The sequence below is a fragment of the Salvelinus namaycush genome, chromosome 18, assembly GCF_016432855.1.
Source record: "Salvelinus namaycush isolate Seneca chromosome 18, SaNama_1.0, whole genome shotgun sequence".
In the NCBI taxonomy this organism is placed as follows: Eukaryota; Metazoa; Chordata; class Actinopteri; order Salmoniformes; family Salmonidae; genus Salvelinus; species Salvelinus namaycush.
Window position 1 is genome coordinate 19,503,218 of NC_052324.1, and position 15,913 is coordinate 19,519,130.

The 15,913-nt window shown below is 45.0% G+C and overlaps 1 protein-coding gene across 1 annotated transcript in view; it reads right to left on the minus strand.

Annotated features, from left to right (window-relative positions):
- The window catches only part of LOC120063199 (pre-B-cell leukemia transcription factor 3-like), a 75,916-nt gene that overhangs the window by 13,315 nt on the left and 46,688 nt on the right, over nt 1-15,913 (minus strand). Inside the window, exons 3-5 of the mRNA XM_039013416.1 lie at nt 3,110-3,351; nt 2,103-2,293; nt 935-1,070 (exon numbers count right to left, since the gene is read on the minus strand). Of these exons, the coding sequence (XP_038869344.1) occupies nt 935-1,070; nt 2,103-2,293; nt 3,110-3,351 (569 nt within the window). The remainder of the gene's footprint in view (nt 1-934; nt 1,071-2,102; nt 2,294-3,109; nt 3,352-15,913) is intronic.

Below are 15,913 nucleotides of genomic sequence, written 5' to 3' on the forward strand. Positions count from 1 at the left end.
TGACCACACACGTACACCTTAAAAATCATATTTATTTACTGGATAACCTATACTGGTAGACATCCAGTCACCTGGACTGATCAGGCAGACAGAGAACACGCATGGCAGATGGGAATGAGAAAGAAAATGGCAGGAGACCCAGAGTGGACAGCTATTGAAAGGCTAACATACTATAGGCCCAGAGTGGACAGCTATTGAAAGGCTAACATACTGTAGGCCCAGAGTGGACAGCTATTGAAAGGCTAACATACTATTGGCCCAGAGTGGACAGCTATTGAAAGGCTAACATACTGTAGGCCCAGAGTGGACAGCTATTGAAAGGCTAACATACTGTAGGCCCAGAGATGACATATAGGGGGGCGGCAGGTAGCCTAGTGGTTAGAGCGTTGGACTAGTAACCGAAAGGTTGCTAGATCGAATCCCCGAGCTGACAAGGTAAACATCTGTTGTTCTGCCCCTGAACAAAGCAGTTAACCCACTGTTCCTAGGCTGTCATTGTAAATAAGAATTTGTTCTTAACTGACTTGCCTAGTTAAATAAAGGTTCAATTACATTTAAAAAATATATATGGAGGATTAACAGGCCAAGAGTTGACAGCTATTGAAAGGCTAACATACTGTAGGCCCAGAGTTGACATATTTGGAGGATTAACAGGCCTAGAGTGGATAGCTATGGAGAGCTAACCCACTGTAGGCCACTATTGAGGACACTGACCTCCCCTCCCCATGGCCACTGCTGTGATAGGCTGAACACGCCCTAACTGAGGTGTCATTAGGCTCAATGTCAAGGTAAGATAAAGACATTGGGCTCTGATAGTGCGGCATAGCCGTCCTTCCAGGCTGGTCTGGTGTTGCAGCCGGGGGCCTCATTTACTGCCTTTTCCCCCCTGATTACCCAACAGCCACTGCGTCTGAGACAAGGAATCTGCACCCACCTGGGATACTGTGATGCTGCACTTCTTGGCCAACTCCTCTTTGGCTTCTTCACTGGGATATGGGTTGCTGAGGTGCGAGTAGAAATACTCGTTTAAGATTTCCGTCGCCTGCTTGCTGAAGTTTCTTCTTTTCCGCCTGAAAAGTGAACAAAATGAGAGAAAGGCCAAGCTCATTAGCAAGACCAGTATTAACTCATCCATTTGGAACAGACAAATTGCACAATCAATCTCACACATAAATGGTGAAAATAATGAGGAATGTGGGTCTGAGACAGGCGTCAAGAGCGGAATATTGTGTCCTGCTTTCAGCACCATCCTCATCAACACACACCAAGTCATCCGGCGACCACTAGACTCACAAACACACACAACACAAACACGTACAGTACATTGCTTAATTTGGTCTGTTGGTCTCTGATCTCCAGTCCAAGCGTGTAATGTGTAGTGTTTAGTGCAGTGGATGGGTAGGCGTGGTGATGGAGAGCTAGGCCCAATTGCCCAGTCGGAGTGCATCTCGGTACATTATAGAAATCACAACATGCCCAGCTGAGCATTCTTCCTGAAGTGCCACAGCCCCAGGGAACTTCAGTGGGAACAAAGCAACTCTAACTAGATCCGGGTCCCCTTCTTCCCCCCAGGGCACTACTTACCATGTTATTGAGCATTAACTTATTTTGCCTTGTTTACTGCACTTCACGCGAGCAATGGGAAGCAAATGTGCTTCTGCTTGGTTTGCTTCAGCCCTAAACTTCCTCCCGCTCTCCTCAGAGCTCCACTCCACAAACTGTTTGTTATTACAGTAATCCAGAACACCTGCTCATGACCTCCACTCCACCAATTACATATGACTTTGTTCCTGCTTCATTTAATCTAAACTGCTTTCAGGTGCTAGCGGATGATTGTTTTGAGAAGACGGCTATAATACATAGCGAATACACTTTATGGCAAGATCATCTGTGAATATTTGCAGTGTGCTGTTTGACGCTGTATGTTGTGGATTCGTTTTTTCTCAGATAGGAAGTGCATTTCTCTAATGTTGTTATTACGATCATATGTCTACATACAGTTCTGTCTCTGGGTACCTTCCGATGCTCCAGGCTAGAAACATTGGTTTTGTGCATCACAGTGAAACACACAGGAACACACACACACATATATACACACTGACCTGGCATCAAGGAATCTGGAGCGCAGGATCATGACGGCCTCACAGGTGCTCTGTTTGAGCTGCATCTGGATGGAGCTGAACTTGCGGTGGATGATGCCCACCATGCGCTCGATCTCTTTGGGAGAGATGGGTCGCGTGCGGGACTGCTCCCTCAGCAGGTTCATCACATGGGTGGTGAACTCGTTACACGCCTGCAGAGAAATCACAGAGCACAACCCAGCCCTGTTAGTGTCCTCCTGGCTGTATCTTCTGGCTAGGTACAACTCTCTCAGTAGCTGACCCGCCTCCCTTGGTTAAAAGCATCTTCACTGAACGTGCAATTGAAAAACACAGCCCTGTATTTATACTACTGCTGAGTGCTTCAATGACTTAATAGGTGAAGTCATCTATGAATGCAAATGCCGATTTGCAATTTGGCTTTGGCCCAGCACAGAGAGAATTTAACCAGCTTTTTGTTAAACCAGTAGTTCATACATGATTCATTAGAATAACTAATTTACGTTGTGCACACTTTAGCTCATTACTCTGAGTAGAATTCGTTAAGTATTTACATTTAGATAATTAAACAGGGAAACACCCCAAAGAAAGATGCCTTCACTCCAGGCAATGCTATGTGCCGTCTCCTCCTCTCTCAGAATGAGAGAGTACATTTGTGTAATGTACCTCGCCGCCTTGCTGAGGCAGTGTTCCAACCTTTCATTTTCTCTTATAATACTCCTCTGTTTTATTGCTGAAGCTCAACATGGCAGCCTAATGAGTTGATCATATTCTCATTTTACTGAGACGACTGCACCACTCCTCAGAATTTGTTAACGAACCACAAAATATATACATGTTTACAATATTACAAGGAGAATATTTTGTTCCAGGTTTTGTACTCATGGTGGTTAATATTACTGGCAATATTTTTAGAACATCAGGGCAAAGTGAGAATGAAAAACATCATGCAAGCCTATGAAGCTTAAAGGTGTGATGTAAAGGAGGTTAAAGGTGTGACTCACACCCACCTGTTCGTATTTCTCCAGCTCTGTGTGGTAGATCTGTCTGATCTGGGTGAGTTTGGATCTGTAGTCTGAGTGTTCGATGGAGTTGTCTGAGGCCCCGCCCGAGGCTGCAGCTGCAGCGGCAGCAGCGGCTGACCCGCCCCCTTTCTCTGGTCCTGACACGCCCTCCGCCAGCAGCATGTTGTCCAGGCGCATGAGCTGGGGGTCAGGAGGGTCCTCCTCCTGGGAACCACGGATGCTGAGGCCTGAGAGACAACACAGAGAGAGAGAGAGAGAGAGAGAGAGAGAGAGAGAGAGAGAGAGAGAGAGAGAGAGAGAGAGAGAGAGAGAGAGAGAGAGAGAGAGAGAGAGAGAGAGAGAGAGAGAGAGAGAGAGAGAGAGAGAGAGAGAGAGAGAGGGAGGGTTAGACAGAGAGGGTTAGACATGATGACATCCAGACCTCCAGACATGACACAGACACAAAGGCTTTTTGATAAGTGGGCTGTTTGATAGGGACCTCCATGGTAACTGAAAAGTAATATCACTCCATTATTTGTTTAGTGTTCCTTTGAAACCAGAGGGTGAGTTTGATGGGCTCACCAAGAACCACACCTAGACACATATTCTCAAACAACTCCATGGCTGACTGGGTGATTTCCATTAGGGTGAAAAACACACAACAGCTCAAATTATGCAGCTAAAGTACCAGCCTCACAAGTATTGTCTTGTACAGAATCCTGAGCAGTGAGCCACTAAAATCCAAATTCACTGGATGTCGGAATTCTGGTACGTGCAAACATTGCAGGGGTAATTAACGCCATTACCTCAGCAGAATCGTAAAGCCGCAGTGTGAGACAGGTAGTCCCCTGTGGGCATGGATTGGGTACTTCCTGTGTATGGTCTGTATTCCTGTTGCCCAAACCTTCTTTAATCTGCACACTGTGCTGCTCACTGTGTGTACAGGGTGCCTTACATGACAGCAACATGCAGAAACTGACAAAAGCTCAACTGCAAGGTAGCGCTTCTATTCTCCGAAAGGATGAATATACCTCAAGCATGTGTCTGCCATTTCGGCATAACGCAGAGCCTTAAATCACAATTATCACTTTGTTTTCTGAGATTAAACACATATTTTGCATTATTCCACTTCATTTACAACAATCTGCGAGAACTACTGTACTACTACACTATTTCACTTTTGCCCCTGCTAATTGTGCACTTATTTACTGTGCAACTAAGAAACCTCAGGGCACACGCCCGTGCACGCACACACCCACAAATCGTTGAGTGCTGACTTTTGCTGCTGTTTCTTTTTCTTTTTTCTTTCTTTCTTATCTTTCAACAAATCCTGATTAGCCATCAGTCAGCATCGGAGCACACCTGCACGCATAGAGAATGTTGCCATGATGGCTGCAAAGAAAAAAGACTGCAGCAGGTCAGAATTACCAGCCAAATAGCCCTGTATTATTCAGTCCAATAAATGGATTAAAAAAACTGCACCCAATCTGCAGTAAACACTGAGTGCCCACTCAGACGTTATGATTACCAGAGTTGTCTCAATTCAATAATCTGCCTGCGATTCAGGGATTTCCAGCAGCTCATTAAGGCTTCATTAAGATATGGTGAGCCTCTGAATTCCAAATAAGAAGATTAGTGGTTCTATTGTGTGAGGCAGTAGCCTAGCAATCAGAGAGATCCTCTCAAATCAAATCAAATGTTATTTGTCACATACACAAGGTTAGCAGATGTTAATGCGAGTGTAGTGAAATGCATGTGCTTCTAGTTCCGACCATGCAGTAATATCTAACAAGTAATCTAACCTAAGAATTTCCCAACAACTACCTTATACACATCAAGATGGCAAGATGCAGTAGATGGTATAGAGTACAGTATATACATATGAGATGAGTAATGTAGTGTATGTTAACATTAGTGGCATTGTTTAAAGTGGCTAGTGATACATTTATTACATCAATTTTTCCATTATTAAAGTGGCTAGAGTTGAGTCAGTATGTTGGCAGCAGCCACTCAATGATAGTGATGGCTGTTTAACAGTCTGATGGCCTTGAGATAGAAGCTGTTTTTCAGTCTCTCGGTCCCAGCTTTGATGCACCTGTACTGACCTCGCCTTCTGGATGATAGTGAGGTGAACAGGCAGTGGCTCGGGTGGTTGTTGTCCTTGATGATCATTTTGGCCTTCCTGTGACATCGGTTGGTGTAGGTGTCCTGGAGGGAAGGTAGTTTGCCCCCAGTGATGAGTTGTGCAGACCTCACTACCCTCTGGAGAGCCTTACGGTTATGGGCGGAGCAGATGCCGTATCAGGCGGTGATACAGCCCGACAGGATGCTCTCGATTGTGAATCTGTAAAAGTTTGTGAGTGTTTTTGGTGACAAGCCAAATTTCTTCAGCCTCCTGAGATTGAAGAGGCGCTGCTGCGCCTTCTTCACCACGCTGTCTGTGTGGGTGGACTATTTCAGTTTGTCCGTGATGTGTACGCCAAGGAACTTAAAACTTTCCACCCTCTCCACTACTGTCCCGTCAATGTGGATAGGGGGCTGCTCCCTCTGCTGTTTCCTGAAGTCCACGATCATCTCCTTTGTTTTGTTGACATTGAGTGTGAGGTTATTTTCCTGACACCACACTCCGAGGGCCTTCACCTCCTCCCTGTAGGCCGTTTTGTCGTTGTTGGTAATCAAGCCTACCACTGTAGTGTTGTCTGCAAACTTGATGATTGAGTTGGAGGCGTGCATGGCCACACAGTCGTGGGTGAACAGGAAGTACAGGAGAGGGCTGAGAACACACCCAGTGTTGTGGATCAGCGGGGTGGAGATGTTGTTACCTACCCTCACCACCTGGAGGCGGCCCGTCAGGAAGTCCAGGACCCAGTTGCACAGGGCGGTGTCGAGACCCAGGTCTCGAGCTTAATGACGAGTTTGGAGGGTACTATGGTGTTAAATGCTGAGCTGTAATCGATGAACAGCATTCTTACATAGGTATTCCTCTTGTCCAGATGGGTTAGGGCAGTGTGCAGTGTGATTGCGATTGCGTCATCTGTAGACCTATTGGGGCGGTAAGCAAATTGGAGTGGGTCTAGGGTGTCAGGTAGGGTGGAGGTGATATGGTCCTTGACTAGTCTCTCAAAGCACTTCATGATGACGGAAGTGAGTGCTACGGGGCGGTAGTCATTTAGCTCAGTTACCTTAGCTTTCTTGGGAACAGGAACAATGGTGTCCCTCTTGAAGCATGTGGGAACAGCAGAATGGGATAAGGATTGATTGAATATGTCCGTAAACACACCAGCCAGCTGGTCTGCGCATGCTCTGAGGACGCGGCCGGGGATGCCATCTGGGCCTGCAGCCTTGCGAGGGTTAACACGTTTAAATGTTTTACTCACGTTGGCTGCAGTGAAGGAGAGCCCGCAGGTTTTGGTAGCGGGCCGTGTCAGTGGCACTGTATTGTCCTCAAAGCGAGCAAAGAAGTTGTTTAGTCTGTCTGGGAGCAAGACATTGTGGTCCGCGATGGGGCTGGTTTTTCTTTTGTAGTCCGTGATTGACTGTAGACCCTGTCACATACCTCTCATGTCTGTGCCGTTGAATTGCGACTCCACTTTGTCTCTATACTGATGCTTAGCTTGTTTGATTGCCTTGTGGAGGGAATAGCTACACTGTTTGTATTCGGTCATGTTTCCGGTCACCTTGCCCTGATTAAAAGCAGTGGTTTGCGCTTTCAGTTTTGCTGAAAGCGCGTATTCATCAATGTTGTTGTCCGCCGCTATGCGGAACATATCCCAGTCCACGTGATCGAAGCAATCTTGAAGCGTGGAATCAGATTGGTCGGACCAGCGTTGAACAGACCTGAGTGTGAGTGCTTCCTGTTTAAGTTTCTGTCTATAGGCTGCGAGCAACAAAATGGAGTCGTGGTCAGCTTTTCCGAAAGGAGGGCGGGGGAGGGCCTTATATGTGTCGCAGAAGTTAGAATAACAATGATCTATGGTTTTGCCAGCCCGTGTTGCGCAATCGATGTGCTGATAGAATTTAGGAAGCCTTGTTTTCAGATTAGCCTTGTTAAAATCCCCAGCAATAAATGCAGCCTCAGGATATGTGGTTTCCAGTTTACATAGAGTTGAATGAAGTTCTTTCAGGGCCGTCGATGTGTCTGCTTGGGGGGGGGGGGGGGGGGGGGAATATACACAACAGTGATTATGATCGAAGAGAATTCTCTTGGTAGATAATGCGGTCGGCATTTGATTGTGAGGAATTCTAAGTCCGGTGAACAAAAGGACTTGAGTTCCTGTATGTTGTTATGATCACACCACGTCTCGTTAATCATAAGGCATACACCCCCGCCCTTCTTCTTACCAGAGAGATGCTTGTTTCTGCCGGCGCGGGTGGCTGTACCGACTCCGATAGCGTGTCTCGAGTGAGCCAACGTTACAGTCTCTGATGTCTCTCTGGAAGGCAACTCTTGCTCGGATTTCGTCGACCTTGTTGTCAAGAGACTGGACGTTGGCAAGTAGTATGCTCGGGAGCGGTGCGCCATGTGCCCGTCTACGGAGCCTGACCAGAAGACCGCTCCGTCTGCCCCTAGAAGGGTCGCCGGCTGGGATCCGATCCATTGTCCTGAGAGGTGGGCCAAACAGAGGATCTGCTTCGGGAAAGTCGTATTCCTGGTCGTAATGTTGGTGAGTTGACGTTGCTCTTATATCCAATAGTTCCTCCCAACTGTATGTAATAAAACCTAAGATTTCCTGGGGTAACAATGTAAGAAATGTGGAAACATTGTTTCCTAGGAACGCGAAACGAGGCGGCCATCTCTGACGGCGCCGGAAGTGCCTGGCACTGACTGACCGACTGACCCAGCCAGGCACTGACTGACCGACTGACCCTGCACACCTAGTGAGTAGTGTGGTAAGCCTCTCTCTCTCTCGCTCAGACACATAAACACAAAATTGAGCTGAAAACAGTGACACTATATGGTCCTTTTAAATGAACATGTCATTTCTCCTATCACATTCCCCATTGACATTGGTGTGTTTGGTGTGTGTAGCTCAGATGTGGAGATGCTAATGCAAGACAAATGTGTGTCTATTCATGGATTGTCTGGATGTTTGTCTTGTAGGTGTAATGGTGTGAAAGTAGAGGATGAATGTGGCCATTTGTATTGGAGACACTGATGCTGGAAGAGTTGTAGCATCAGGTCTGCCAAGCCAAATCACCCATGTGGACAATATGCCATTAACTCCACTAACTCTAACCCCATCCCCATCATACCTGCAAAGATGCTAAGCTATTAGAATCGTATCTATGGTGGTGGCAATAGCTGGAGGTTGATCTACCAAACAGGTTTGCTCAGAGCAGTACTTTTGTCTACCTTTTGCTGCAGACACTTGTTTAAGTCTGCACTTTCCTTTGTGCTGGAGGTGCTAGTAAGTAGGTAGGCACGTTTTTCATGTCAGGTATATTAACTAGAACTCTGAGAGCAGCCGTTCACATTTCCACACCAAGCCCATGTTGTCACTTTCACTCCACTCTTTATCCAGGGGAAATACAGCTGGGGGAATTTACAGGGCTTTTCAGTTAAATGGACATAAATCACTGGTTTCATTCCAACCAAATAATCACAGGCCATAAAGAGCTCCTTGTCTCTTACCATATATTACCGCAAAGTTCCTATGAGCAATAATGTGGCCATTCAGAGCTTGGGAAAACAGACCGAGATATTAGGAAGTGACATGTAATCCTGTTATGAAGCTGACGTGTGGAGTGGCCATGACATTTTTATCATGTGTCCATTTCTATTTGGGAAATCAGCAGGATAAAAATGATTACTCTACTGGTCTGAGATTGTGCCGCCCCTCCAGCAGCCCACTAGGGTGTGTTTGTGCCAGAGCAGCTATTGAGCCCCATCCATAACAAACACGTTTGGAAACACTGCCACCCTCCACCTGGCTCAACATACAGTAGGGAGCAGCTCTCATTCAAAAGAGAGTGTTGCGATTTTCCTCACCAGGTCTATCTACTACTGTCCCACTGGGTAAAAACTGGTTGAATCACCGTTGTTTCCACGTCATTTCAACCAAAAACAATATAGTATATGTGATGGCGTTAAATCATCGTGGAAAACTGATTGGATTTGCAAAAAGTAATCAACGTACTGTAAGGGAATTGTCTTTTTTTCACCCAACTTTTAAGCTAAATCCAATATCATAGTGATTAAGTTTGGGGGGTATTTCTCGTTGAATTCACGTTAGTTGACAACTCAACCAAATGTAAATCAAAACTAGACGTGGGAATGACGCCTGTGCCCAGCGGGGTGTTTCTCTCCCTCTCCTTCTCACTCTCCTTGTATTTTTGTTTTCTCTCATCATTGAAATCTTTGTTCATGTTACTTAATACCTAATTTCTCCTCTAGGGTTGAAAGGAATAGAAGTCGACAATGTGATTAATACATTCATATCAGCGAGGTCTGGTCTGACTTTTTATTTGTACATGTTTCAATGTCGTATCTGATCCGAGACAATAACACATACGACAGATAAAGACAAAGCAGGCCTCTCTCCCCTCCTCTGTTTATGATAATTTCCGGTTTCAGGCCGTTGTCTCGTTCATCACCCCTGCTTGAAGTTCTGACAGTGATCTGAGCAGTGCCTCCAGCCTCTCCTTCCTACCACCTCTTTCCCCCTGTGCCCTCTTTTATTCCGTTGGCTTAGCTGACCTTTGGCCAGTGCTTGTTTACTCTCATCACTGAAGTGTGAGCTGGAGAGCCATAAAGGTAGAGCCCTGCTGGGTTAATGTGAGCTTCTGAGGAGAGGAGCAGCATCAGGGGCTGGAGCAGGGTTATCCACCAGTTCATACTGCAGCACTGTCATAGAGAACAGAGAGAATCATTTTTTCTAATGAGATGATTTTTTTATTTTTACCTTTCCTTTCTTTTAATATTTCTTCCACAGATTTAATCAGAAGCCTAATTATTTTTCTCTCTATAGCATGTGATTGGATAGAGGGCTAAGAATATGGAATAATATAAACTGTAGAATAGTGTCGTAAATTGCTAGCAAACTGTGTGCCTTGCTGTATTTGAAAGAACACATTGTATCTCTGTTACTTCCACTGCTTTCAAAATATCCTGTTCGATACACTTAACCCTGACCCTCTGCAGTTCCTTTTCTGCTCAATGCTTCCAACGAATGGGCCTAGCGCATATCTACACACTCTGCATCTAATTGCATCGATCCACAAAGGTCTCCCAAAGCTAACTAATCGAAACAGAATTTATTTTCTGTCAATAATTGCAAAGGTCATCTCTCTTAAACCAGGAGACAATCCCAGGCAGTACAGAGTAAGGCGGGCTGAGGTTCTCCTCTCTCCTCTCAGCCCTCTCTGTTGTGTGTATTAGTGAAGATCCCTGATTTCCACCATGTGATTAGACCACACTGCCAAAGCAACACACCAGAGACCACAGAGGACTTAAGAGGAACGCTATCACAAAGAGCACCGTGTCACTACAGCCTTGTTCCCATGTCTCTTTTGACTTAATATCATCTCAATTTTCAAAGCCCCTGGATCAGTGGCTGTCCTCTTTGGAAGCAGGGAAGTGCATCAAATTACCATTGGAAATCTTTTGTTCTGGCAAATCAAAAATAAAGATTCTCTTTCATTGATGTCCTTAAAGTCTTTTATAAGCTTGGCCTACATCCACATGGCACAGAGAATCTGGGAGAATGCCTGCGGGCTCTCTCAAGCATGTACATAATTAACATGCCATTAACACATTAATACACATTAGCTATTCCCAATGTTAATGGCAATCACACTGAGGGAAAGCTAGCACGCATTAGCCACATTTTGTTCCAATTTCTTTCTTACCATGAAAGAGCTGAAATGGATCCTGTCTAATTCGGGGGCTAAATCATTATATGTCCCCATAGACAGAAACAGTGGCTTTGACAGTTCTCTGCACATGTCTGTCAATGCTGCTCACACTCTCTCTTTCAAACTGCATCAATAGGAAAAGATACACACATTACATTACTATTCCATCTCAATAAAAAAGAGACTTCAAAGCATGCAAGTTCTCGTTGTATTCAATATAAACCGCAGAGGGTTTGACTTTAAAGGAAGAGAAACTGTGGGGATGAACAAGTGAGCATGCCGATGAAATGCAGAGTAATAGAGGATAAGAAAGGGAGCCTAAACTGGGGAATCCCTGTCCAGCATGATGCTGTATTTCCTCCCAGTATGGTGAGTGATAAGCTAATCAGGCCCGTTGACAGTGAAGTGGTACAGCCCCCTGGTGCTGGGTCAAGACTTCTCCCATCATACACCACCAGCACACTCTAAACGGACAGCATGGGAGGGTGGAGGGACAAGACGTGACAAAAAGTGGCTCCGGTCAGAGAAGAAGATCCCTGTCAGCTCAGGTAGCCTTTGTCCTTCGATGATGATGCTCTCCTCTCCCAAAGGAGGCTTTGACAAGGTAATGGGGCAAGGGGGGGGAGGGTACTCCAAATCAGAGAGATGGGAGGGGGGATGGGTTAGGGGGTGGGAAAAGATAACCCGAACAAACATCTTGTAGACATTTTGCCGAGTACACCAAAATGAATCACTGTCCCATTGTGGCACGGACATTTCTGGAATGTGACACAAGGCATGACAGGCCAGGGAGAGAGGATGGGAGAAAACTGAGGGAGGGAGACTGGGTAAACAAGGCCTAGTGTCACTTGCTGTGTCTGTGTGTGTGTACGTGTGTGTATGTGTATGTGTGTATGTGTGTGTCCACTCTGCTGGATGCTGCCCTCTCAGACTGTGGTGGGCAGGCGGCCAAATGGCGCGGTGATGGCTGACCAGGCCTCGCTGTGGCGGCCGCACGCGGCGGTCGGGAGACTGGCCAAATGAGTGGACAGGACCTCCGTTACAGATCAGCACACTGACTGACCCTACAAAACACATACAGGGATCAGCAGCAATCACCAACTCAATTCTGCCTGTTTACCTAATGAAGCATTTACCATCAATATTAACATAAACCTAGTAGAAAAATATTACATATTTATATACCTCGTAAAAAAATTGCATCTTGCTCTATTTTAGTAACAAATAAATGAGATTTACAATAAAGTATTCATCTACAATTTCAATATGACTAAGATCATTTGCTGCTTTTTCCCTCTTCATTTTATATCTTATGTACTTTTGGTTTTTAGCTGGTAGCCTCAATTTACTGCAAAGGTACCCAGATTTTTTATTCAGACCCCAAGCACATAATGCAAATGTGGCACTGAAAGCCACTTATGAAATACCCAAAGGCAACTAATCTCTCCTCCTCTCGTTCCAGCCTTCTCTGCAGCTTCCTAATTAGAAGATTGTATGAAACCAGGTCACACAGCAGGTCCTGTACACACAGACAACCAGGCATATATACAGATACCATTTCATCTAAACTGTCACGTCCTGACCTTAGTTCCTTTTTTATGTCTCTATTTTGGTTTGGTCAGGGCGTGAGTTGGGGTGGGCATTCTATGTTTTTCATTCTATGTTTTGTATTTCTATGTGTTTGGCCTGGTATGGTTCCCAATCAGAGGCAGCTGTCTATCGTTGTCTCTGATTGAGAACCATACTTAGATAGCCTTTTCCCACCTGGTGTTTGTGGGTAGTTGTTTCCTGTTTTGTGTTGTGTCACCTTTCAGGACTGTTTCGATTTTCGTTGTTTCCCTTTTGTTATTTTGTATTCTGTGTTCAGTTATAATACATTTAACATGGACACGTACCTTGCTGCATTTTGGTCCGATCTTTCCTGTTCTTCAGATGAAGATCGTTACATAAACATCATGTGCATGAAGCCATGCATACATTATTCTACAGGCTAAGGGTGTTATTAATCCCATGTTTTTACTGTATTCCTCTAAAGAAATGGTTTCGGGTTGAGGAATTGTGTGTGTGTGTGTGTGTGTGTGTGTGTGTGTGTGTGTGTGTGTGTGTGTGTGTGTGTGTGTGTGTGTGTGTGTGTGTGTGTGTGTGTGTGTGTGTGTGTTACTCATGCACACATAAACCATAAAGCAGCATTGGGAACATACAGCAGACCATGATCCAGTGCCAGACAAATTATTCTTTGCAGTGGCATTTCTACACGAGAGTTGACAGTCTATCATTTCGATTTTGTTGCAGTGTATCCACGGTAGAGACTGCACTGCCTGAAGGAGAAGGAGCTGTTTCCCTCTGAAGAATGTATTTTATAGAGAAGAATATGACTCCAAATTATAGATTAACATTCCCTTCACAGCCGAGCTAACGTATATAGTCCCAATTACACTTGGAGGCAGAGGCTGTACCGGTGGAAAATGGGTGTCTTTGACACACAAAAGAATATCATACTGCTGAGCGGTGAGAAATGCTGAGAAGCGCACCATACATTTGTTTTTACAGTGTTTATGACCTAAGGTAAATAGTGAATGTGATTTGGAGAGACAGAATGCTCAGGTCAGCCAAAGTCACATGTACCTGAACAGGAGCATCATAGCTGCTGGCGTATTGTTGTGCCTGATGCTGCAGGTTGCTGTGGTCTGCAGTGTGACTTTGAGGAGGAGCTGGACAAATCAATGTCCAGTCCCAACAACAGCATGTGACAGAAGCAGGCCAGAGAGGATGGACAGAGGAACAGAGACTACCAGGAAGGCTGCCAATCAACTCTTAATCAGCTCTCCTTTTGCTCAACGCATCACATCATATCCATCGCAAGAACAACTGTGACAGTACTACAGTGGTATTGGGGTTTAATACAAACTCTTATAATAGGGATTCACAATAAAATAAAAATTTCTATAATAATTCCAACAACAAATTGCCAAAGGGAAAAACCCTTTGTTTTTTGTGTTTAATTTGATTTTATGAGTAACTGTTCTGTATTTATGGTGCTACTGCTTGTTGTCTGGTATCCAGTGAACAAGGTAAAAAGGTTATTTGTTTCTAATTATTCTCAAAGTGTATTTTACACAACATTTAATGAGTTTGTCTGGAGGAGTGGCCATGGGCTGTGACTTCCTCCCCCAGTTATCCAAGATGAACCGTCCAGTCTCCCCCACGTCACCCCCATCATGTGAATCAAGTCCCTCTCCCTACTCAATTCTCTACAACGGCTTCACCGAAGCAAGACAACAGCTCCCGTGCCATCTCATCTCGGCGTACCGGGAGAGAGAGGGGGTTGGGGGGGACAGAGCGAGGGGCTTGCTCCATAATTACAGTAATTAACAGTTGCAGATTTAATTGGAAGGGAAGGCATTAACGGGAGGAACATTGTGGCGGCGTGTGCGGAGAGAACCTTTGCGGCACGGGGCTTTTGTGTGGTACACACCTAATGGAGCAGTGGCTTGCTAGCTGGCTGGCTGGCTGGGCTGCGGTAGCGCTGCAGCCCACTGCTGACACAACAAGCACTGGGTTCAGACGCCGGGGCTTGTCACGACTCAAACTGGAAGCAGATAATTAGGTGCCAGGTTAATGAGAGCATGGGCTCTTGATGGCATTTGGTTACTGTATGTGGGCAATTAATGATTTAGCTTTTGGATGGAAAACATAGCCCATTACTCAGCTTGGCCTCTGAGTTGGAGTGATGGAGTGGCAAAGGGCCGTAACTATAAACATTTTTTAAATGGCTAACGTTGAATACCTGCAGACAACTTGCAGTTCTATAACAGACGTTTGGAAACGAAATTTCCGTGTAGCCACTAGCTGACCTTTTCAGACTGTATTGCCGTATGTCACTGCTTCCTACGTAAAAAAATATCCCCATAGACATCAAGCAGACCATGAGGTTCCAGGTCAAATACAGTACATTGCATGCCCATACACACACAAGAAGAAAGAAAATGGGTACTCATGCCATAAGTGTTAATTCACGGTATCGCCGTTCGTAATGTGTTTGTGAAATCCCATACACTTTTGAAAAGCACTGCATTTTCATTCCATAGGATTTACTGGCGATGAATCCACAGAGAGAACTTAAGACATCCTCTTTCTCAGCCCTCCAGCCCAACGGCTCCACACCTCTTATTTTGGAGTATGTTGTTCTCTTGTCTGTGGTGGCCAATTAGAGTGGTATAAGATAAATGGGCACACACAACTTTGATGTCCATCTTTTTAATAAGCTTTGGTTAAGATGACATCTGTGTGAAAGGGTTCAATATCCTCACAGTGGGAGAGAAAAGAGGTTTATTCAGAAAAAACAAATCATGTAAATACTGTTTGAAGGTTTGGGCTGGGTTGGGGATCATCGCTTCTGCTGTGACTCTGCTGCTGATATTCATGATCATTTATAGCCCAACTTATTGGACATCTTAGTTCTGCAAATTAGCCAAGGAGAGATGATGTTTAGAGCTTTTCCAAATCGTTACTTTTATTAACAGAGGCATGTGCAAAAAATATATATTCAACTACAATGTATAATCCCCCCAAAAAAATATTTCATATTTCATGCATGGACAAAATATTTAATTGAAAATCATTAAAAAAAATAACTCTATACTAGTATAGAATATGTATCTGTGTAGCCTTTATGCATGGGTAATGTGTAGCCGCCTGTGACATACTGTACAGTGCATGGAGATATGATCACGTTTTTCTGAGCATATTTGTTGGGCGTCCACGTGTGTGTGTGAAGTGCGCATACCCGCTCTGGCCTGGGGACGTGCCCTTTTATATGTGTGTGTAACTCAGCCAGGAATAATGTAAATGTCTGAAGAGTCTTAAGACTGAGCAGGCCTGTATAAAAGCGCCCTGTTTGAGGCTAGTAAAACAAGTCAATAAATACAGACGAGAAGCCAGAGCTGTCTGCTGCGG